Below are 25,541 nucleotides of genomic sequence, written 5' to 3'. Positions count from 1 at the left end.
CATCCCACTTCATCTGGAAGCCATTAGGTATCAAATACGCACGGGGGATATACATAGCTAACCTTCAAGAAGAAAGTTTCAGTTTGGAAGGTATGAAGAATTCAGAAGGCCATCAACAACTGGTTCCTCCCACCCACCCCAGTAGGGAAGAGTAACAAATACAAAAATCAAGATGACTATTGCTCCCCAGTTTAATTATATCCCCAGCACACTCCCAACTGAATTTTTGTACTTACACATTTTTAAATTCTCTGGCTCTCTTCCTTTGGAAGTTGTCACCGGGCCTCAGTGGGTCACAGCTGAGAATACCAAATTCAGGACAAACTGCTGAGAAATAGGGTAAACTCACCCCAAACTGGAGGCTATTCTAGCATGAGATTACACCAACCAAAAAACAAAAGTAAACTTCTCTCTCCTCTAACAGGAGGTCAAAGATGCAGTCTCCTTAGGCATTGCAGCCCTTGTCTCACTGCCCAGACACTGGACTCTATGATGAGTAGTTACTGAAAGCCAATTTAATCAAATATAGGGTCCATCTAATCTTAAGAGATGTACAGTCCTGGCTATGTGGCTGATAGCACGATTATTGAATAAGATCTGAGTTGAGGCCAATCCTTTAGTAATTAGAAACTAACAGTTTAATATTAAGAAAAGAATAAAAGAACATATAATGGTTAATAGATAATTGCGAAGTTCTTATATGAAGTTTGTAGCAGTGATGGTATAAACGGCTAGCTTATAAAGTCTCTCTGGTAACTTCCAAAAGATTGGAAGTTCCTCAGTCCATAGTTCAATATGCTCCTTTTAGTAGTAAATCCATAGTCCAGAGAACTAGGGCATGAAAGAGGCATAATGGAAATTGCAACGGGGTCTTTTATATCCTTTGCCCCATGCCTGGAAATTTACTGTCTCAAACAAATCTCCCAACCTAGTTTGTGGAAAGTTACCGGCATAAGATGGAGTCCAGGGTCACATGAGCCTATCACATGTCCTTATATGGATTGATGACTCACAGGGGATAGCCAGTGGCCCCCTGGAGGCCGAGGCATCTGCAGGAAGAGTTGGCTGGTCAGAATGAGTTTCTTCTATGGCTCACTGTGTGTGAGAGTTAAGTGTCTTTGGCCATTAACGCAAAGCTATCTAGTCTTGATGTAAATCTTAACTGCTGGGTGTTACCAAGGAATACAACATGTATAAGATACAAGTCCGTGGCCAATATTCATAACTTTAGATACAGAGATGATACATGGATTTAACCAGGATAATCATATTTGATAGACTAACTTTTCCATTGACACCTTACATGTACATTGTACAAAATTGTAATAACTGTTTATGCTGGGTAGATTATTACTCTTTATATCATCGTGATAAGGATAGGAAATTAGGTTTTGTTTCAGAGTTACTAGTAAAGTTTCATGGCAGTGTTTCAAGGTTGGCCAAAACATACTTAATATCTAATATTCTTAATATTTTGAAAGGAAAGCATTTCTCAAAATGAAACTGTCCTATGGAACATGACTAGACAAATAGATGGCCAGGTGGTAAAGACCAAGGAAGTGAGTACTAAAAGACAGAATATTTACATAAGAACAGTCATACTGGGTCAGACCAAAGGTCAATCTTGCCCAGTATCCTGTCTTCCGACAGTGGCCAATGCCAGATTCCCCAGAGGGAATGAACAGAACAGGTAATCATCAAGTGATCCATGCCCTGTCGCCCATTCCCAGCTTCTGGCAAGCAGAGGCTAGGGACACCATCCCTGACTAACAGCCATTGATGGACCTATCCTCCATGAATTTATCTAGTACTTTTTTGAACCCTGTTATAGTCTTGGCCTTCACAACATTCTCTGGCAAAGAGTTCCACAGGTTGACCATGTGTTGTGTGAAGAAATACTTCCTTTTGTTTGTTTTAAACCTGCTGCCTATTAATTTCATTTAGTGATCCTCTACTTCTTGAGTTATGAGAAGGAGTAAATAACACTTCCTTTTTTACTTTCTTCACACCAGTCATGATTTTATAGACCTCAATCATATCCCCCCTTAATCGTCTCTTTTCCAAGCTGAAGAGTCCCAGTTTTATTACTCTCTCCTCAGACGGAAGCCATTCCATACCCCTAATCATTTTTGTTGCCCTTTTCTGAACCTTTTCCAATTCCGATATATCTTTTTTTTAGATGAGACAACCACATCTGCACGCAGTATTCAAGATCCTCTCCTACACAAGTCTAAGATTTTGGAGTTAAACCTAGCTGGAAACCTAGTGTCTCGGGCTATATCTATTCAGTTGTCAAGAGTTTTTTCATAAAGGCACCTCTCTCTTTTCTGCCTACATCTGTCAAGACAAGCTGGTGAAGTTCTCATTAACCCTTAACTTTATGAAAAGATTCTTAAAATTCTGTTTTATTGTCAGATAAGGCAGTGTCCAAAATTTGGTAACTTACATTAACATTAAGAGAAGGCAGCATCCTAGAAGCTTATTTTTTAATATTCAGTGGGGCTGAGTACCTGTAGATGCCCACCAACTTCACCAAGGAGCTGGAGATGCTCAGCACTTACGGAAGATCAGGCCACTGCAGAACTGACCCACTTACATTGTCTATTTCTATACTATTTTTACAAATCTATTTAAGTTGATTCACACCCCTTGTCTGGCAGAGCTTTATACAAAATATACGCCACCTTGACAACTTTGGTCTTCAAATACTTTCTCCTGAGTTATGGTCCTCTCAAAATGGACAGCATAATGGCTTACATACATTGTCTTTTTAGCCCTTATCTTTAAAAGACATTTGACTTTTCTATGCAATTCAGGGTAATCGGCTCATTCAGGGTAATCGGCTCATCTTCTAATGAAAATTTAGAAGATCCACTGTTTTTAAAACAATAATTGTAAATTATGGTTTTGCTTTGACTGCAGTGTTGGGAGTCCTAGTACAGTTCAAATACTAAGGATAGATGCCAACAGAAAGCGATATGGTAAACAATGCCTATCACCACAAGCATCAATTTACCTTTTAGCCCAAATATTGCTAATACTGCACAGACAAGTATGATTTATAAAGTAATACAATCAATACAATCTTGGTAAAACACAAAATTCTAGCACTGTCAAAAGTTTCCTGTGGTCATTTATTCTAAGCTACATTGCATAATAAACCTTTGCCTTTTAAGCTAGGATGCTTAATTTCTTCCTTACTGTCTCTCCTGTCTGATTATCTTTTGCCCTTGATTACACGATGCATCAGGAGAGAATGTTCTGTTTCTCTTGAAGTCCTATTTTTGTTCTCTGTCTAAAATTCAAGCTGTTAAATAATTGGCAACTCATCACCTTGAAAGAACTCTAGAAATCAAAGGAGCATAAGCAATACTGTTGCAATTTAATAGTCCCTGTGGAAATAATTTTCAAAATACAAATGAAGGGAGAAAAATCACTTGTAAACAAAACCATGTAACAATTTCAGCTGAGATTCTTTACTACAAGGAAGGTAGACTTTGGTAGTTTTCTTATTGGATATTATTTTTTTCTCTATAACTAACATACATTTTAAAGGATATTATTAAACAGGCAAGTTTTAAGTAAATTGTTAAAATGCTTTTCAGCATGCAGTATCAGTTCCCTTACTAAAATATTTACTCAGCACACTCTAATGGTCTGTGTTTCACAAGTCACGACCTGTTGACTTTGTTGTTTTTTGAATAGGGAAAATATTCACAAGGCATTTTTAAAATAAGAATCCTTCGGAAGAATCACGTGTGTTATGCATACACGTAAAGCATGTAAATTCAAAAAGCCTAGAGACCATGCTGGGATCAGGATTGATCGTGATCTGCGGTGGCAATTCGGAGGGAGGTCCTTCGCTCCGAGCAGGGGTGAGGGACTGTCCGCCGAATTGCCGCCGAATACCTGGACGTGCCGCCCCTCTCCGGAGTGGCCGTCCCAAACACCTGCTTGGTAAGTGGTGCCTTGAGCCGGCCCTGGTTATCTGCGTTGATTTCTCCTGGTAATTAAGGGAAAATCTACTTTGTTTTATTTGCAGCTGTAACTGCCTTTCTTGCTCCATGCAACAGTCTGATTCCTGAGAAAGAAACTCAGTCTTAGGCTACGTCTTCACTACCCGCCTGAATCGGCGGGTAGAAATCGATCTCTCGGGGATCGAATTATCGCGCCTCGTTGGGACGCGACAATCAATCCCCGAATCGACGCTTGTACTCCACCAGCGCAGGTAGGAGTAAGCGCCGTCGACGGGGGAGCCGCGGAGGTCGATTTGCCGCTGTCCTCACAGCGGAGTAAGTCGGCTCGGATACGTCGAATTCAGCTACGCTATTCGCATAGATGAATTTGCGTATCTTAAATCGACCCCCTCCCCCGTAGTGAAAGCGTAGCCTTAATGTTTTCCACACTAAGGCCCTGATCCAGAACAGTACATGCTTAAATCCCATCGACTTCCATGGGGAATAAGCACATACTTGTGCTTAAGTAACCTTTCTGAACTGGGATGCTTTCCTGAATCAGGGCAGATCAAAAGCTGTACTGCTCACCATACACTTTCAGCAGGCTGTATATACAAGGACTTCAGTTGCAAATTGTCATGGACAATAAGAATGGTAATGCCTAATTTTCCGGGCACCAAAATAAAAAAATTTGGTAGCATTTGTAATATCATAACCCCCAGAAATCCCAACTCAGATTAAGGTCTCAGTGTGCTAGGTGTAGTATAAGCACATAGTAATAGCCTCCACAGAGCTTGTCCTTCTACTCAACAGCTATCCAACTGAAGTAATACCCAGGGCAACTTGGAAGCTATTCTGTATTTCACATATTCTGCAGACAATTTCCTCACCCTAAATTAGTTCAATGCGTACACAATTTTATACTTTTAGAAACTGGAATTCGATTTAATCTCCAATTTCTATTTCTTTCAAAAACAATTTAAGAAAAAGGAAGCATGTATAACCTATGCATTAACAAAAGCTGACTGGGGAAAAATCACTTTATATAGGAATGAAAAAATAGCAAAACATTAAAGTATGTTTACAATATGTCATTCATTATTGAGTTTGGGTGAGTTACTAAAGTGTTTATGTGACTGTAAAGTAAACTAGTATCAAAAGGAAAGGAGTGGAGGAAGGGAGAGAGAAGCAGAGAGAGAAACGGATAAGTATGGATGTCTAGGAAGAGAGGTGAGGTAAAAATGATGTTCTAAAGACTAAATAACTTGATAACTGATTTCTAAGAGGTAATGTAAATGGATATCTGTTTTTAACACAGTGATATTTTACACACACGCCCTAGAAGATGATCCAACTCCTTACTCTACTACAGTGATACTCAGACTGCGGCTCGCGAGCCTTAAGTGGCTCTTTAATGTGTCTCCTGAGGCTCTTTGCAGCACATGATATTAAAACACTGATTTAATTATTAACCAATCTAAGTTGTTAACCAATCAGGATGCTTTTACTATGTTATTAACCACTTATATTATCAACTTGCACTAAGTTATTAACGTATTTGCCGGGAGAATAAACATATATTTGAAAAAATAAAAAAAAATATTTCCTCTGTCATACTGTTTAAATATGACTAATACTATAGTAAATGAAATAATGAATTCATGCTACTATGGCTCTTTTGGGTAATGTTGATCATTAATTTGGCTCCTGAACCAATGAAGTCTGAGTATCACTGCTCTACTGTTTAAAAAGGAAGTCTGTGTTTGATATAACTGAATTGTGATGCCCAGTTTTTACGGTGATCAGCAACATAGATATACTTCTATATAAACTGATATGCAAGAGTTTAGAAAGCTTACTGACATATGATCATTAATGAATTATAAAATGTATTGTTATGAATTGTGTAAATCTTAAAGGAATTAAAAGAGCTTGCACATTCTTCCCTGGTTTTATTCCCTTTTGTTTATTACACACAAGTTTCATTATTTCCTCCCCACCCCTGCCTCCCCACCAGCTGTCCCATCACAAAAGGTTTTCTTTATTCACAAGTATTCAGGCTCTTGCCTGAACCCTACACCTTGATTGTCATCAGCCACTACTACTTTCCAATCCACAAACACCCCTTGTTACCTCTTGGCTCCTTCCCCATCAGACTTCACACTTCATTTGGAGCATTCTCTCCAAAAAGCCATCTCTCTGTAGTTTCCCCGTGATTATTCAATATTTGTCCCACTACCTCAAACAATACATGCAGCAACTGAGTGGCATGAAGGGGACACATCATCAACTTTTTACTATCCTGTGTATGTCCCACTCCATGCAGATGTAGGACCAATGCATTCTCACTCCTGCATCCCCTCTCTACATCATTTGTGACTGTACCATTGTCCCAAATGGATTTGTTATGAAAATACTGGGACTGGCCTGATTTTGCAATACAGTACTTGAAGTTTGAACAAAAAAAATCCAGTTAAAAAACACATATTATGTTTGTAAAATACGTAAAAAGTAAGTAAATAATGATCAAGAATCCATTGTAACTTGAAACCTAAGAATCCCAGAAAAAAAATCTGCTATTTATAGATTTTATGAACCTGTCTCCCCTTTTTAAAAGAAAAAGGATTTTGTACGGGAAAGAGGATACAAATGGAGGCAATGTGTCCTCTCCTTCGTAATGAGGTACTTTCTCTTTCACACAGCTATATTACTACTGTAAACCCTCCAAGGGTAGAAGAAATAAAATTGAATCATTAGGCTGAGTAGTTTCTTAGGGAGGAAAAAAGCAAAGAATTCACACACTGCTGCTCTGTAGGAAATTCAGGCTTAGCAGCAGTTAGGTATCTTTGTTCCTATAGCCAACAGTTGGAGAACGCTCCGGATATGCCCCATGTGGGTGGAAAATAATGGTTTGCTAAAATATGTATAATTAAGAAAATAAGCTGAATGATTTCTATCAGAAGAAAATAATAAAACCCTGAGTGGTACAAAATATGCAATTCTGTCTTATCAAAATATATGCACAATGGATCTTGCTCTTAAAGCTCTGGAAAATGAATGGGCTGCAGATAGACTTTCTGGAACATATTTCCATGGAGAGGAAACTGAGGCAGTGAATGGCATCTATCTTCCCTGTGACTGGTGCATATTCTAACACCTCAATATTAGTGGTAACTATGCATACACTTTTGAAGGATGAATCCAAAGAGAATCAATGCAGCATACAGTTCTATAAACGGTGCCTTTATTTGACTTAGAGTTTGCCAACCTTTGTTGTGATAACCACAGCTGCTGTTTCGGTACATTGAAGCTGTTAGTAAACAGGGTAGGAAAGAGCAGCCCTCATGCTGCTCTAAATTTCAGCCAAGTATTGACTCTGCAAACAGCAGCATCAGTATCAGGAGAAAACAGAAATCTCAACACAATGAGCCTGATTCACCACTGTGCGACTCTAGTTTTACACCAGTATAACTACACTGAAAAAAAAAATCAGTGAGGATACACTGGTGAATCAGCTGTCAATGAGTCAATTTGCAAACTGTGCCCCAGGTACTAAGGATTCTACAATTCTCCTTATATTTCAGTCTAGTACTCAAATGTATCTCTATACTTAGAAAGGATTTTGATCTTTCTGTAAAATTCATGATGTCCAAGCTTCAGGTTTTTTTTTGATGCAACTGTGGAAATATTGGGTGCGCATGATAAAATGATCACAGTTTCAACTGGTGCTACCTGTACTCAGAACACTATAGGCCTGATGGCTTATTTTGGTTTCACACAGACAGCTGTAATGGATTTAAAGGAAGCTGTTCCCGATGTGCAGTTTTGACGTATAAAACAAAGATATAAAAAGAACATGGAAGAAGACTGGGGTCAAAGCCCTAAGGTCCTGAAAGAAAATAAATTGGGGAAACTGTGGTCAATATTCACCTGTGACTGCCTATGTTTCATTCAGCTTAATTGGACCACACCTAATACTATAAGTTAAAATCCTTAAAGATTAAAACAATAAAGAGAAAAATTTATTTTGTATAAAAGTCCTATCAACTTCAAGGAAAAACATATTGGGCATGATTGTGTAACTCAGGCTACCAGAGCCTGAGTGTGTGAAATCCTGCACTCTCTGAAGTCAATGGTACAACTCTCAGACTTTCATGAAACCAGGATTTCATCCTGGTACTTCAGCTTAAGTAGTAGAGGCTGATGTTTTCATATCCAGAGCTGCCCAAGTTCAGTCCGTACAGATGTCATCTTTAAATCAGATAGAGCAACTCTGAGTTATATAAGAGGGGGAGAAATTACCATATAGACTCATTCATAAGCCGAATTTTTTTTTTTTTTTTTTTTTTAACCAAAAAGACGCATCAAAGAGCAGGGGTCGGCTTATCAATGGGTCTACACCAAAATTTGATGATTTTAAACTCTATGGAGTCATTGAATTGAATATCTAATACAGTGTTGTTTTGTTTACCTGGAGCATTCACAGGCATGGAGCCCCTCAGCTCCCTGTGGACGTGGTTCGCCGCTCCCAGCCAATGGGAGCTGCGGGAAGTGGTGCCACTTCCCACAGCTCCCATTGTCTGGAAGTGGCAAACCGCGGCTACTGGGAGCTGAGGAGCCCCATGCCTGTGAACGCTCCAGGTAAACAAAAGTCCCAACCCGCCAGCGGCTTACCCTGACGGACAGGGAGACAAAGTTTTCCAACCCCGAAATATAGGGTCGGCTTATGAAAGGGTCATACAGTTTTTGCTATTTTTACCTATCCATTTTGGGGGGTTGACTTATAAACGAACAGGCTAATGAACGAGTATTACGGTAAACACAAAACAAAAGCACGATTACCCACCACAAAAGCATATCCCACTACCAGCATTCATGATCATTTTGTCCTTGTTGACAACTACTTGTAAGCATCAGAGCTGCTCTAACTTAAGTTGGCTGCAACAGCCCTCAAGAGTTTGTTATCCCAGATGAGGTTTACCAAGAGCATGAGCACTCTTGCCATGCTGCCTCCCCTAGGCTGAAAAGCACATACCTAGGTGCCATTACATGACCTTCAGGGTAACAAGTCCCTTGCAGGAGAAACTAAGCTCTTAGTTTCTCTCTCAGTTTTACAGTTGCGAATATGAATGGATGCAATCTCAGGTCCTTGTTTGCCAGAGAACATGTAGCTTAGGTCACTGTTTCTCTTAGTAGTGAGAAGAAAGCCTTCAGAAAAGCATGAGTTTTGCATCATGCACTAAAGATGGCTGTAGCTCAGTCTGATCTCCAGTACCAGCTTGTCCTATAACTGAAGGAGCAGTGATCTGAAAAGCGAGAATTAAATCCCTTTAGCAGGACTCTTCTCTTCTGCGAAATCCTGCAAGTGGTCAGCCGGCAGCATATCATAAATAAGTGTGTCCAAAGGACATTTGAAACAAACTACCAAGAGAAGTGGTGGATTCTCCACTTATTGAAATCTTCAAATCACGACTGTTTGCCTTTCTGGAAAATATGCTTTAGTCAAGCACTGATTACTGGGTTCAATACAGGAAAAATAACTAGATGAAAGATGATGTAATGATCTCTTCCATCCTTAATCAAATGAATATATGAATCTTTGTCCGTAGCCAATAGGAAATCAGGCATCAGAAGGAGGAACACCATCCCCTTGCTTTATCCGGGTTGGAGCCCCACACTGTAAGGAGATTAACACATAGTAAGGTAGTAACGTACACTACCATTGGCCCACTGTCACTTTTACAGCAACTGTAATTTAGGAAGGAGCAACTGAAAAGATTCTTTACATGGGCTGATTGATCCATTCTGTGCTCAGGAAGTTGTGTGTGCTTTAGGGTAGATGGTAGACACAGGCTTGGAAGGATTACATTTTTATTGGTAAACATTATACACTGATTTCGCACACATACCCAACCCACCCCCCACACAAATATTTCCATCAATAAAACTGAAATTTACAGATAGAGTAAAAAAAATGCTGCTTGAAACCTTATTATTTAATTATGGATATTTACTTTGAAAATTTTGACATGTTGACAATTGGTGTTTTAAAAGGTTATAATGTTAAGTTTTTGAATCTCAGTATCTACTGTCAACTATTGTTTGTCACATCCCTCAATTTCTTACAACGGAGAAAATTTAAATAAATAAAATCTATTAAAATGCTTAAAAATAAACATTGATATTAAATCTAATTCTACCAAGCCTATAGCTAGACCTTCTTACGGGCAGTTTAGACTCTCTCTTAATGGAGTGGCCCTAATTATTCCCAAGCGTTTTTCACTAGTCAGAGAGGCAATGGTTTCAGTTGTAAATGCTAACAGATTGCCACCACAGCTTTCAGAGCCTGCAGGTGAGAGACTGACCCATCTAGCTTAGCTTTGGCTGATGGCAGTACTATTATCTCCTCCTCTCTGGTACTGTGTCCATTGAGCTGGAAAAAATAGTTTAACTCATGGTTTCATGAGGCAGGGAATTTGAGTCAGAAATCCGGCTAGGAAGTGATGCTCTGTGAGCTGCCATCGTAGTTTGTCAAGTAGGGTGTTCAAACAAGGTCCACAGCTCTTTAAATTTCCTCCCCCACATGGGTCCCAGAGAGCTTGAATCCAGTGACTTTTAGAGCAAGGTTTATCTCATTTCTAGGCTTTCATAAGTGATGGTACGGTTTTTAGTTTGTCTCAGAGCTTATCCAGAAAAAGGCAGTTGGGTCTGATTAGCTGGCCCACCACCATGAAAGTTCTGCAAGACTGTGGAAGCTTTGGTGAATGACTTCTTAGAATCTCCAACTAGTCCAGCCTTTGCAGATTCCTTCTGCTGATGACTGGATTCAGATAGGGACTTTGGCCATGATTGCCACAATCTACTGTCCCCTTTTCATTCACTGAACATTTATGATGCAGGGTGAACTAAGATCATGAAAGGCAGTGAGAGCGCAGCTAATTGCTTTGGATAGCAGATAGTGGTCACGTCCAACTAGCTGCAATCTGGTATTTAAACACTGACCTCAGGGGAAGGGAGTTCTAGAAGCCTGTCATACATTTGCACTCATACTGGACAGCATCAGAGCCAAGAAAGACTGTTATTTAAAATCTTATACTTGGCTCCAACTTGACAAAGACCGTAATTTATTTTCTCCAAAGAGGAGGAACAACCAGAGGTACAATCTGACTGAGTACCCACAGTAAGTGCATCCTCATTAGAGCTTCTCATGAAGGTTAAGAGCTGAAAAGTTCTCTTTTCCCTTAAGAGCTTTTGTTGTACATAAGTAGCAGCTGTGGTTAAGAAAGAAGTTAGCATAATTCCATTTTTTGTCCACACAAATGGTATTGATTCTGAGAGCTACTGAGCACTTACAAATCCTATCTAACGTTCTTGAAAACAAGGTACTGGGAATTAGAGAATAGTTTTGTCAAATATAAATCTGGACTGCACAGAGAAGTTTAAAGACTGAGATGTTACTAGGTTACTAGGGCTGCAGAGGCAGAACTTTGTTCTTTGGCATAACTAAAACCCTTCCTTTGGGACTAAATGTCCATATACATGCATTTTCAGTGGAGCGGTCCCTTAGATTTCATTTTTTCAGGACGTCTTCATTATCTCTTCAGGACTATAAAGGGCACAGAGTTTGACACAAGGCTTTTTTTTACTTGTTATTTGAATACATGAGTGCAAGAAGCTAGGAGGGTTTAAAAATGTAATTTGTCGGTTTTGTTGGGACTGCATGAATTTAATGTTGATAAAAAAAGTGCCAGATCAACAGCTCTATAGACAGAAATAATTTATTTGTCCACAACTAGTTGCAGCATAGCTAGTGGCAATGAAAGACTCCTCCCAACATGATGGCCTCACTCCTCCCCACACATTTCATGTTTCCACTCTGACTCAAAGGGACACAATCACAGGCTGAGATGTATGTTTGTGCCCAGTTTCCTTTTGGAGTTAGCCTGAGACCTACATACAACTCATTACATGCAGACTGTTGAATGACTAGTTTGAATTGATGTTAAATTGTAACCTCTTCACAACAGGTAGGTCATCTTCAAATCAGTACTTAACACACTCTTTGGACCATACAAATAAACAACAACAAATCAATTTTTGTTCACAGTCAATAGGAGCCAATGCACTACAAGTGGAAAACTTTGTATTCTATTTAGGGCTGTCAACTAATCGTAGTTAACTCACACGATTAACTTAAAAAGATTAATCATGATTAATCAGTTAATTGCACTGTTAAACAATAGAATACCAATTGAAATTTATGAAATATTTTTCTACATTTTCAAATATATTGATTTAAATTACAACACAGAATACAAAGTGTACACTGCTCACTTTATATTTTTTATTACAAATATTTGCACTGTAAAAATGGGATAAAAAAGAAACAGTATTTTTCAATTCATCTCTTTATCATTAAACTGTAACTTACAAAATGTAGATTTTGTTACATAACTGCACTCAAACAAAACAATGCAAAACTTCAGAGCCTACAAGTCCACTCAGTCCTACTTCTTGTTCAGCCAATCGATACAAACAAGTTTGTTTATATTTACTGGAAATAAAACGTTAACTCACTTCTTATTTACAATGTCACTAGAAAGTAGTTTGCACGGGACTTTCGTGGTTGGCATTGCAAGGTATTTACATGCCAGATATGCTCAACATTCATATGCCCCTTCATGCTTCGGCCACCATTCCAGAGAACATGCTTCCATGTTGATGAAGCTCGTTTAAAAAAAAAAAAAGTGTTAATTAAATTTGTGACTGAACTCCTTTGGGGAGAACTGTACGTCTCCGGCTCAGTTTTACCATATATATTCTGCCATATATTTCAGGTTATAGCAGTCTCGGATGATGACTCAGCACGTTGTTCATTTTAAGAACACTTTCGCTGAAGATTCAAAAAAAGCAAAGAAGGTACCAATGTGAGATTTCTACAGATAACTAAAGCACTCGACCCAAAGTTTAAGAATCTGAAGTGCCTTCCAAAATCTAAGAGGGATGAAATGCGGAACATGCTTTCAGAAGTCTTAAAAGAGCAACACTCCAATGCAGAAACTACAAAACTTGAACCACCAAAAAAGAAAATCAACCTTCTGCTGGTGGCATCTGACTTAGATGATGAAAATGAACATGCATCGGTTTGCACTGCCTTGGACTGTTATCAAGCAGAACCCGTCATCAGCATGGACACATGTCCTCTGAAATGATGGTTGATGCATGAAGGGACATATAAATCTTCACGTCAGATCCACTAAATATCTTGCAATGCCAGCTACAATAGTGCAACGCGAACGCCTGTTCTCACTTTCAGGTGACAATATAAACAAGAAGCGGGCAGCATTATCTCCTGCAAATATAAACAAGCTTGTTTGTCTGAGCTATTAGCTGAACAGGAAATAGGACTGAGTGAACTTCTGGGCTCATAAGTTTTACATTGTTTTGGTTTTGAGTGCCGTTATTTTTTGTACATAACACTGTTCTACAGCCAAAATGCTTCTGAAATAAATGTAGTCAAACTTTACTAATTCTGGGTCGCTGAGAACGAAAATGATGCTTAAAATTGTTGATTGGCTCTAGTTTTCAAGATATGCTATTGGGTCAGTGTATACGAACCTTGACTTGGGAATGGCGGAGGATAAGTGAGTTATAAAGGGAAGGGATCTCAATTTAAACCAGAAATGACTAAAATACATCTTTGACTGGATCTATGAATAAATCCATGACTGGGTTTGGACAGTACTAGCTTTTTAGGCAAAACAATGAATGATGCAATCTGAAGCTGGTATTGCATCATACATGATATGAATTTCATCATGTTATTCCTAGAAGTCATGGATGATGCAATCATAACGAAGCTTTGTCAGTGTTTGATTTTGCAAAGGGACACATTTCTGTTTAGCCAAAGTGAGCAGAGATGCCTCGTACTTGTGTGAACAGTGCAGATAACTTCTGCTATGTTTGTGGTGAAGTGACTTTTGCATCACAAAAGCGCAGTAGAACCACTATGGTTAAGAAAGCCTATCACCTTTATTTTGGCTGCAAAATTGGAGATCAGGACAAGAGGTGGGCCCCACACATATGCTGCAACACTTGTGCAACAAATCTTCGCCAGTGGTTGAACAGGAAAAGGAAATCTATACCTTTTGCAGTGCCAATGATTTGGAGAAAGCCAACAGATCATACCAGCAATTTTTACTTCTGCATGGTGCCTCCAGTTGGGAAAGATGTGTCCGAAGAAGAAAAAGTGGACAGTGCATTATCCAAACATTCCATCAGCTATACGCCCAGTACTCCACGGAGAAGGACTGCCAGTTCCTGATGCACCAGAATCATTCTCACTTGAATCAGACGAGGAAGAGGAAGAGGATGAAACTTCTGGTCCTGAACCATCAATGTCACAGGACCCACATTTTCTCCCATCCTCCTCCTCTGAACCACACCTCATAACACAAGGTGAACTGAATGACCTTGTCAGGGATTTGGAACTACCCAAGAGTAAGGCAGAGCTGTTGGGCTCCAGACTACAGCAGTGGAATCTCCTGGCAGGTGATGTTAGCGTTTCCATGTTCCGTGACCGTCAAAAGGATCTTGTCCCATTCTTCTTCATGGAAGGTGATCTTGTAGCCTGCAACAACATCAATGGTGTGATGGCAGCCATCAACATCGTTCACGATCCAGATGAGTGGAGACTGTTCATTGATTCATCGAAGAAGAGTCTTAAAGCTGTTTTACTGCATAGTGGCAATGTTTTGCCATCAATTCCAGTTGGTCATGCAGTCCATATGAAGGAAACCTATGACAACATGAAACAACTTTTGAGATGCATAAACTATGATCAACATCAATGGCAGCTTTGTGGCGATTTGAAGGTTGTTGCTCTCTTGCTTGGTCTGCAGACTGGATACACAAAGTACTGCTGTTTTCTCTGCGAATGGGATAGTCATGCAAGAGATGCCCATTACATCAAGAAAGATTGGCTACTCCGACAGTCATTGGAGCCTGGGAGGAAAAGTGTTCAGCATCCACCACTTGTTGAATCAAGGAAGATTTTGTTACCACCCTTAGACATCAAGCTGGGTCTGATGAAGAACTTTGTCAAGGCCATTGACAAAACACAAGCAGCTTTCAAGTACCTCCGTGGAAAATTTCCAAGGTTAAGTGAAGCTAAGATAAAGGAAGGTGTCTTTGTTGGTCCTCAGATTCGTGAACTTCTTCGAGATGATGCATTTGACCATGCACTGCGTGGCAAGGAAAAGACGGCATGGAAAGCCTTCCAGTTAGTGGCAATAAAATTTTCTCGGAAACAACAAGGCAGACAACTACAGGTTGTTGGTGGAAAACCTCCTCAAGGCATACAAAAGCCTTGGTTGCAACATGTCACTAAAGATACATTTTTTGCACTCTCATCTAGATTTTTTTGCACCGAACTGCGGAGCAGTGAGCGACGAGCACAGCGAGTGATTTCACCAGGACATTGCAACAATGGAGAAACGCTTTCAGGGCAAATGGAGCCCATCAATGCTTGCAGACTATTGCTGGACAGTGACAAGAGATGCTCCATTTAATGAATACAAGAGACAAGCCAAGAAGCGCCGAGTAGACACTGAATAGGACTAAACTATGTACAGAATAGTTTTTTGCCTTTTGTTTCATAATACATTTTCTTTACATTACCCTTTTGCTGATTTTTAAAGTGTTACATAAACAGGACAGGTGAAATATCATCATGTAAAGCAACCATAAACACATGAAAAAAGACCTAGGTTTACAATTTATGATTAAAACTCTATCTACACAATATACATAGACATAAAATGTAAAAAGTTAAATATCTTAGAAACAGTAGCCAATCAGTTGTTTTAATTGTCATATTTGAATTCAGCACATCAAAATACATAATAAATAGCACATTTTATATCTGAAGCAGACGACTTCTCAAAAATTGTAGACCAGTGTAATTCTACATTTGTAAGTTCAACTTTCAAGATAAAAGTGATTGCACTATGGTACTTGTATTAGGCGAATTGAAAAATACGATATCTTGTGTTTCTTTACAGTGCAAATATTTGTAATCAAAAATAAATATAAAGTGAAATACTGTACTCTTTGTATTCTGTGTTGTAATTAAAATCAAGATATTTGAAAATGCTGAAAACATCCAAAATATTTAAATAAACGGTATTCTATTATTGTTTACTAGTGTGATTGAGATTAATTTTTTTAATCGCACGAGTAATCGCAATTAATTTTTTTAATAGATTGACAGCCCTAATTCTATTATTGATCCTTGACGGATGAAGCAGCACGCAGTGATGCATGGCCGTACGTCCGCCTAGGAGCTGAGGGATGTTGCCGCTTCCGGGGAGAGACAGAGCCAGGTAGGGAGCCTGCCAGCCCCGCCAATCACCCCCTGCGGCACGCCCCCGACGCAGATAACCTCCCCAGCACTCCCCCGGGCCGCCCCCATCCCCAAGATTTAGTACAAGTCATGGACAGGTCACAGGCCATGAATTTTTGTTGACTGCCAGTGACCTGTCCATGACTTTTTTACTAAAAATACCCGTGACTAAAACATAGCCTTACAAATAACCCATGTGTAATAAACTAAATCAAGTGAAGCATTCAAGACAGGTTCAATCAGAAGAACTCTAACAGTAGTGCTGTTGTGTTTTGCACTTTGCACAGTTCGATGATAATCTGTGATAATTTATCCTAAAGCTTTTCATACACAGGAAGGCAATGCTAGTACATTGCATTTCTTCTTGCCTTCATACATTTCAGGTTCCAGTATTTAAAAAACCCAAACCAAAACAAAAAAAAACACATACACAGTCTTTCAGTGACATAGTTATTAATCACACTGAGCTATTAATATGCTTATTTTATGTTATTCCAACTGAATTTATATGGTGCACGTTAGCTTCTAATAGAAGATTGTAGACATGGACACATTTTTACCCACGCAAGCCTTGACCAATATTCTGACTTAACAACTCTCTCATTGTGTAATCACTTTGCAGGCAACAGTCATTGCCGTCACTGGTAAGAACAATCCCCTTTATGTATTTTTTTAAAAGAGGTATTTTTGACACTACATGCATCCAATTCTTTTAGTTCTGTCACTTGTATAATTATCCTTCCTTGTTAAGAAACAGCAAAGAAGCTTTCCTAATGCAAACAATACTTCTGTGTATTGAAGTGGGCACCATCTGGCATACTCACATTAGAGGAATCTCTCACACCTTAGTAACAGCAAACCTAATTTTGTACAAACAGCCCTTAAAAAAGATGGTGGAAAAACATATGCTTCATAGCAACATTCTGTCAAGATTTTAAAAAGGGAGGCTCCCCCAACCTTGTGATAAACCCACTCTTTCAGGAGAGGTGCAGGACTGCAGAATCCAGTCATTTAACTTCTTAAAGAAAAACTCCATCTTATAGCAATGGAAGGAGGCAACCCTGAATGACAAATAAACTTATAAGTCTAACTTCACTGGGAATGTGCAGCAAGTATATTGAGAGTACACGACCTGTATTCTTTGAAACAGTGGGAGGAATTCAAAGTTAAGAAGGGTAGAGGGAGGCCTTGTAGATGCAACCACCTTTTGAAATTATTATTAAACATCTATCTCTTGGCACAATATGGTATATGCAAAAGGCAAAAACAGTTCTCAAAATCTCTTTCTGGGCTTTTGGACACGTCACACCTGGCAAGAATGAACAAGATTAACAAAGCTGGGGAAGAACAGCAACTCCATCAAGGGCAGGGATGTCACTGCCAATTACCCTTTAATTTGGGATTTAAATAGAGGTTTCTGGAAATTGGGAAGTTGTTAATACTTCAATGAGCTGTGTTTGATAATACCCTCAACTTCCTCTTCTATTACACACACATGAGGAAGGATCCTGTTCTAGAATATCTAGTAAATTCAATTTTACATGTGATACATTTTGGTCTGACTTGAATCAGTTCTTATTTTCTAGATTATTAATCATCGTTCTACTGTAATAGTCAAGGTCCTGCTGCCTTCTTTCAGAAGGGAAGCAATGTAACATTGAAATATGACCCTATGGCTTCTGTTCTTCCATTCCTTTATAATAGAGAAAGGCAGGGTATTTGCCATAGCCTCTGTTGAGTTATAGGGTTTCTCTCATAAGTGGGAAAGCGCCATACCTCATAAGTGTCAACGAAAAGGAAGAAATATGAGAAGACTATTGGACATAAGAACGACCTATAACTCATATCTGGCAGTGATGTATTATACGTATTAATTGCTCAAAGAGCCAGATTTTCTTTTCACAGTACTGTAAAAAACAATCCCAGTAGAATACAATAAATTGAGCTAAAAAACAAAACTAATTGCCTTGATTAATGAAGCAGCAAGGATTTGGTTTTGACAATGCTAGTTACTGAATCAGTACCCAGTCATATGGCTGGTAATGGGGGCCCAATGAGAGCAATGTCCAAGTTCCACAAACAAACACTTACGCTTGCTTATCTTTACTCACATAAGCAGTCCCAGTGAAGCCCAGGGGACTACTTGTGTGCTTAAAGCCAACCAGGTAAGCAGGTATCAGCAGGATCAGGGCCTTTGTTCCATGGCTGTTCTCAGTCACAGAACAGGGTGTTGATTCAGGCCCCAACTTGGCAAAGAATTTAAGGACATGCTTAAGCTCATCCCTATTCAAGAAAGCTATGAAGCACATAATTCGCATTGACTTCCAAGTTCCATCAAGACCTAAGCATGTGCTTAAATGCTTTCCTGCTTAGGGATATTTTCCTGAATCGTGTCTTCACTATTTAGCACTGTCATAAATGCTGCTTTATAGAAACCACTGCAAACTAATTGCCTTATCGGGGCCTAAATGATCCAATATGATTTGATAAAATGTAACCAGAAAAGAACATACCTTTTCAGCATACTCCGACACTATCTGCTTGATCTCATCAGATTGGAGTCCAACAATCTGACCTACTGTGCTAGCTGTTAACCTGCCCTGCAATTAAACCAAGAAGCATTTATTGAAGCTTTGAGACAATCTATAGTAATAAATTGTAGGTTTGTTTGTAAAGCACCTCCCCCGGAACTATATAAATACAATACTATTTTAATGTAATCAAATCTGTTTATAAAAGAATGAAGCATGTAATGAAGTTCATCTTCCGCAGAACTCAGTAAACAAATGAAGCTTCTTACATGCCCTCCAGGAAGAAATGTAACTACTGAGGCTTCCTTCATAGCACCAATAATTCAACTAAATTTGAAGTCACCTTTGCAGACTGTCAAAGTGCTTTAGCTCTTGGGCAATACATATTTTTGCATTGTGCATGCAAAAGCATTCTGTAACAGGAATCAGTTTGGATCAACAACTTTTGAGCCAAATTATTGCCATGTAGGTGTGTGAAATAGTGTTTGTCCTAAATCATGTGTTTAGGGAAGCCAAATCTCTCTCCTAAGATGAAGAATTCAAGGAAGCATCTGATCACAAAGCAAGTCTGTCATGTCCACCATTTGTCAAATGAATTTCTGTCCATTTGGTACATCAGAAAATGTGAAAGGTATCAAGATTTTCAAAATAGTACAGAGATGTTTACTATGTTTATTGATACATCCGGAATCACTATGCAATTGCAGGGAAAGGATAATAATGCAAACAAGCAACATTTAGATGTTATGTTATATCAAAGATATCAAATCTTAGATGTGATGTGTTGAATGCAATGAAATGCACACAATATTTTTTCCAGTAAGAGGAATACCCTATCAGATCCCTACCTTAGCTCTGTAAAGTAAAAGTGTGAGAAAGTCTAGGTTACACAAAGGCTTCATATGTTTAAATGCCATTTCAAGGGCAGTTGCATTGTAGTATGTTTATTTATGCAATTATTTCTGCAGAAACCACTTAAGCAGCACTAGAATTATGCAAAAGCCGCAATCATTATTTTAGGGTGAAGGATTTTAAGTCAGAAGTCTTATGAAAAGTACTCTCTCATGTTCAATCATCTTTCCCTGTATCCATTTTTAATACATAATTTCAGTACCTCATGCCGACTTACAACTGTTAACCATATTTCAGGAACAATGACAGCTTTCAAAGCCAATGGCAGATATAGAGAGGAAATTCAGGGGCACAAGTAATTTAAGTGTTGTTAACCGTGCTGAACTGATTTATTATACAGCAAAAAAACCAGACTCCTGGGATTGGAGCACTCTATTATTTTAATCTCTGTAACTACACAACAGTCCTTTTATCTGACTAGCAAAGTCTCAATGCACTTTGGGCCCAACCCAAATCCCAATAAAGTCAATGGGATTCTCTCTGCTGATAAATTTACTTTGAATTCTGATGGCTAAGATATATCAATGCGCATAAATGTTGAAATTGTCGCTTTGCTTTAAGTATTGCTTACCTCTTCTGTTGCCATTGCAGCCATTCCAGTCATCAGTGTTTTAATGCGAAGCTAATGAGAAAAGAAAGATAAGAGAGAACATGTAAACAAAACAATTACCATTATTGGCCTTTAAATACTTAGCATACTTCTGTTCTATGAGAGTTCTCATCAGCCAATCAATCCAATTTGCATTCTATTTTAATGCTCCTAACAGAAGAGTAAACTTAACGTTACCACAAAAAGAAGAACAGGAGTACTTGTGGCACCTTAGAGACTAACAAATTTATTAGAGCATAAGCTTTCGTGGACTACAGCCCACTTCTTTGGAAAATTTGTTAGTCTCTAAGGTGCCACAAGTACTCCTGTTCTTCTTTTTGCGGATACAGACTAACACGGCTGCTACTCTGAAACCTGTCTTAATGTTACTGAGGCAGTTGCCAAAATTAGTCCACCCAGAAAGTTCTCTGATTACAGTAAAGACTCAGTTCATGTGGCGCCTACGACACTCAGCTCCCATCATTGTCAATGGGAGATGAGGCCACTGAGCTACTCCTTTCCCAAAACGGCATTGACAGGATCAGGTCCTAAATACGAATGGCTCCATGGTTGCAAAACAAAATGTTGGCCAGGTTTTTACATGGAAAATCCTAAGTGAACATTTACTTTTTGTGCATCTGTTTATTATCCCATATTTCCCTATCTGAAAGGAACTCATTGCTCAGCTAAGCTATTGAACGTTTCCTCTTTGTAGAGAGGAAAGAGAACATGCTGTGCTTTTTACACTGTCCCCAAGCTATTAATATCTAATGTGTGTGTGTGTGTGGCACACCTCTTCAGCAGCTTGAAGGTCGTCATCATCATAGGCATCAGCCTTTCCTGCCGCTGCAAGTCCTTGAGATAGTACCATTTTTTTGTCTTCAGCCTATTTAAGGAAAATAAATATACCACATAGCTACATGATAAGATAATACCAGCAGTCAAAAGGTTATGAAAGTAAAACAAGGAAGAAACTGTAATTCAGTTTTATATTTAAATAACTGAAATATATTATCTTCTGCCTAGCATCCAAGTTCAGGCCCTGCCCAAGCAAGTGCAACTCACTTTGAGTTTAATGGGAATCCAGCCTGTGTAAGACTGATGGCTATTTAGCCCCCCCCCCCATCTCTGTGTATGGTATAGCAGGTCAAATATAAGAAAGCAGCATTTTTTACAAGTGTATTTTAATATACATAAAGTCTAAATCTAGATCAAAGTAGTGGTTTAAAATATGTGCACCTGAAAACACATTTTAAATATAAAGATATAAACCTATGTGGGGGACTGTCCACTTTCAGAAGAATTAATTCTGTTAAGGTAAGTAGCATTCCCCAGAGATTTATACTGTATTTCTTGACACCACGTCATCACTCTGCCCAAACATTTAAGTCCCCTCTCTTGTAGTGGCTTAATTCAGATGACAAATGGCGACACTCTGACATATTGGCTAACAAAGCCAACAGGACTTTGTGAAGGGACATAGTCATATTTTATGGACTGCACTTCAGTCATAGCTGCAGATTGGTTTATTTTTTACCCACAGCCACACAGTTAGAAATATCTTCTTATATTACTTGAATATTAAATTTATAAGTTAAATGTTGGTGTGCTACTGGTTCTTCACATACCCTACCGCCAACCATATTATGCTTTCCTACCAACCTGCAACAGGATATGCTCACAATTTGATGCATTATCTATATCAATAAGAACATCTTGTTACTGAAACAAAGTAATATTGTGCTGCAGCATGTTCTATTTCTATGGGTGTATTAAATTATACAATTTTTAGGGCTGTCAAGCGATTTAAAAAAGTATTTGTGATTAATCGCACTGTTAAGCAATAAAATACCATAAATATTTATGGATGTTTTCTGTATTTTCCAATATTTTCCTACTTCTTGTTCAGCCAATTGCTCAGACAAACAAGTTTGTTTACATTTGCAGATAATGCTGCCCACTTCTTGTTTACAATGTCTCCTGAAAGTGAGAACGGGGGCTCGCATGGCACTGTTGTAGCCGGTGTCGCAGGACATTTACATGCCAGATGCACTAAAGATTCATATGTTCCTTCATGCTTCAAGCACCATTCCAGAGGGGATGCATCCATGCTGATGATGGATTCTGCTTGATAACTATCCAAACAGTGCGGACAGACGCATGTTCATTTTCATCATCTGAGTCAGATGCCACCAGCAGAAGGCTGATTTTCTTTTTTGGTGGTTCAGGTTTTGTAGTTTCCGCATTGGAGGGTTGCTCTTTTAAGCCTTCTGAAAGCATGCTCCACGCCTTGTCCCTCTTGGATTTTGGAAGGTACTTCAGATTCTTAAACCTTGGGTCGAGTACTGTAGCTATCTTTAGAAATCTCACATTGGTACCTTCTTTGCGTTTTGTCAAATCTGCAGCGAAAGTTTTCTTAAAATCAATGGCATGTGCTGAATCATCATCTGAGACTACTATAACATGAAATACATGGCAGAATGCGGGTAAAACAGAGCCGGAGACATACAATTCTCCCCCAAGTAGTTCAGTCACAAATTTAATTAACATTTTTTTTTTAAACGAGCGTCATCAGCATGCAAGCACGTCCTCTGGAATGGTGTCCGAAGCATGAAGGGGCATATGAATGTATAGCATATCTGGCACATAAATACCTTGCAATGCTGACTACAAAAGTCCCATGCATACGCCTGGTCTCACTTTCAGGTGACATTGTTAATAAGAAGCAGATAGCATGATCTCCCATAAATGTAAACAGACTTGTTTGTTTTAGCAATTGGCTAAACAAGAAGTAAGACTGAGTAGACTTGTTGCCTCTAAAGTTTTGCATTGTTTTGTTTTGAGTGCAGTTATGTAACCAAAAAAAAAAAAAAAATCTACATTTTGTAAATTGCACTTTCACAATAAAGAGATCACACTACAGTACTTGTAGGAAGTGAACTGAAAAATGCTATTTCATTTATCATTTTTACAGTGCAAATATTTGTAATAAAAATAATAAAGTGAGCACACTACACTTCGTATTCTGTGTTGTAATTGAAATCAATATATTTGAAAACTTAGAAAAATGTCCAAAAATATTAAATAAATTTCAATTGGTATTCCATTGTTTAACAATGCGATTAAAACTGCAATTAATCATAATACATTTTTTAATCGGTTACTTTTTTTTTTTTTTTTTTTTTTTAAGATAATCGTGTCAGTGAACTGCGATTAAATTGACAGCCCTAAAAATTTGATATGCACAGTACTAGTAAGAGCATTATTTAATCAAAAACAAAGCATGGTCACATTAGCTATAATAAGGGACAATCTTACAATATTTTATTCATGGCACAGCATAATACATTTGCATCACAGCATATGATCCTTTGCGTGATCATTGCTTGAAAACAATTTTATCTAATCAAATGACTTTTAGCAGTCTGTTATTGGATTTGTGTCAAACAGATTGTTTGTGAAAGCAGCCTGACATGACCTTTTAAGGGATATTTTCAATGTCGGGAGATAATTTAAAAAAAGAGGTAGAAATCAATTATATCTTTCATGGGCTGCAGAGCTTTAGTTTCATTTAGCAATTAAAAAAAAAAAAAAAAAAAGGCAACAAAACACACAAGCCTGCTGACTTCATAGCCTTCCTTCAAGATTTTCCAGAATTGAGGTTTCTTTAGAAGAGAAAAAATACGATTCCTTCCCCCTTGACCACACTGTTGTTTCTTAATTTATATCAGTAATCAATATTACCCCTTACCTTCTCCATTTTGCCTGCTTGTCTGCTAAATCCATACCTCCTAAAATACACATGAAAGAAGTTAAAGAAATGTGTTGCTGGAACAACCAACATTCTCAATTTCATAAATACACTTGTATTAATTTTCTGTACCTAAGAAATGCACTAAGAGGTAAATTCTGTAACACAAGAAAAAAAGCCAGCTTTGGGTTAGTTACTGAATGCTCCAATAAAATAGACTTTATGGCATATTTTCAATTTAATTTTCATTTCCCCACCAATCTTTCTATACTGTCATTCCATAGAGCTGCAATCAACATTCTATAGTGCTCATGTCTGCAGAGCAATATGCTCTTACTTAGGGGAGGCTTAATCATTGGTGGAGGAAAGTAAAGCTTAGCAGTTATTTATATATGCCTGATTCAGGAAAGCGCTTAAGTTCCACTGAAGTCAATGAATGGGACTCGTGCAATGCTTAAACACTTCTCTGAATTGCAATTTTTTCCCTATATCAAGGCCTTAAATCCTCACAGCACTAAATACATACACACAAATGGGCTTTTGGTTTAATTTTTTCCTCAAAGAAAAACGTATCCCCCACTAACCCACATTTTTAAACAGAGTGTATTTTGTTATTATGCACAACTTTTCACAAGTAACCAAATGTTATTAGGTCAGAAATGAGTAACCAAACTCAGCATTATAAAGACTCACAAAAAAAATAAAAAAATATATACACACAAGTATGAAAGGACAAGCTTGACATTCCTGGAAAAATTATTTGGAGATAAAAGACTGTTTAAAGTGGTGTTTGCTGTAGAAGGAGTTTCTAACATCCTATGAATAAAAGTAGTAAAAGTTTAAACAAAAGGCTCTCACAGTGGGAAACACCCCTGATATCACTAACTGCCCACTTATCTCCTTCAACCTTTGTACCTTCAGGGTCAAATTCAGCCTTTGATTATGCCAACACAACTCCCAGCCTTAAGAACCTGATCTACACTAGAAAGTTATACTACTTTAACTATGCTGGTAGAGTTAAAGCAGTACAATCCTCCTCTTCTGGATGCAGTTATATCAGTTTAAAGGTGCTTTATACTGGCACAGCTATTCCCATATGGGAAGGGGAATTAGCTATAAAAGTCATCTACATAATTGCATCCACACCAGGGGTTATACCAGTATAACTACTTCAGCAATAAATATAGAAATAAATCACACTCCTAACAGGTACAGTTACACTGGTACAAAACTTATGCATATACCATGCCTTATAGCAGTGGTCCCCAACGCGATGCCCACGGGCGCCATGGCACCCGCTGGAGCATTTATGTGCACCCGTTTAGTGCCCAGCAGGGGAGAGAAGCCGCAGCCCCACGCCCGACAGGGACAGAGAACTCAGGCTGTGGGCGCAGTGTTC

At 38.5% G+C, this 25,541-nt stretch overlaps 1 protein-coding gene across 7 annotated transcripts in view; it reads right to left on the bottom strand.

The window, feature by feature from the left end:
• Window positions 1–25,541, bottom strand: part of CCDC93 (coiled-coil domain containing 93) — a 105,211-nt gene that overhangs the window by 44,054 nt on the left and 35,616 nt on the right. For all 7 annotated transcript variants that reach the window (XR_010591540.1, XR_010591541.1, XM_065561592.1 and 4 more), the window contains 4 exons: window positions 24,143–24,182; window positions 21,185–21,277; window positions 20,374–20,424; window positions 18,873–18,959 (listed from right to left, as the gene is read on the bottom strand). Coding sequence is in view for 5 of the 7 variants with exons in the window: in XM_065561592.1 (XP_065417664.1) it covers window positions 18,873–18,959; window positions 20,374–20,424; window positions 21,185–21,277; window positions 24,143–24,182 (271 nt within the window). In the remaining 2 variants the exon portion in view is untranslated. The remainder of the gene's footprint in view (window positions 1–18,872; window positions 18,960–20,373; window positions 20,425–21,184; window positions 21,278–24,142; window positions 24,183–25,541) is intronic.

Source organism: Chrysemys picta, chromosome 11, assembly GCF_011386835.1.
Source record: "Chrysemys picta bellii isolate R12L10 chromosome 11, ASM1138683v2, whole genome shotgun sequence".
NCBI classification, from domain to species: domain Eukaryota; kingdom Metazoa; phylum Chordata; order Testudines; family Emydidae; genus Chrysemys; species Chrysemys picta.
This window is presented reverse-complemented; position numbering and strand designations above follow the sequence as displayed.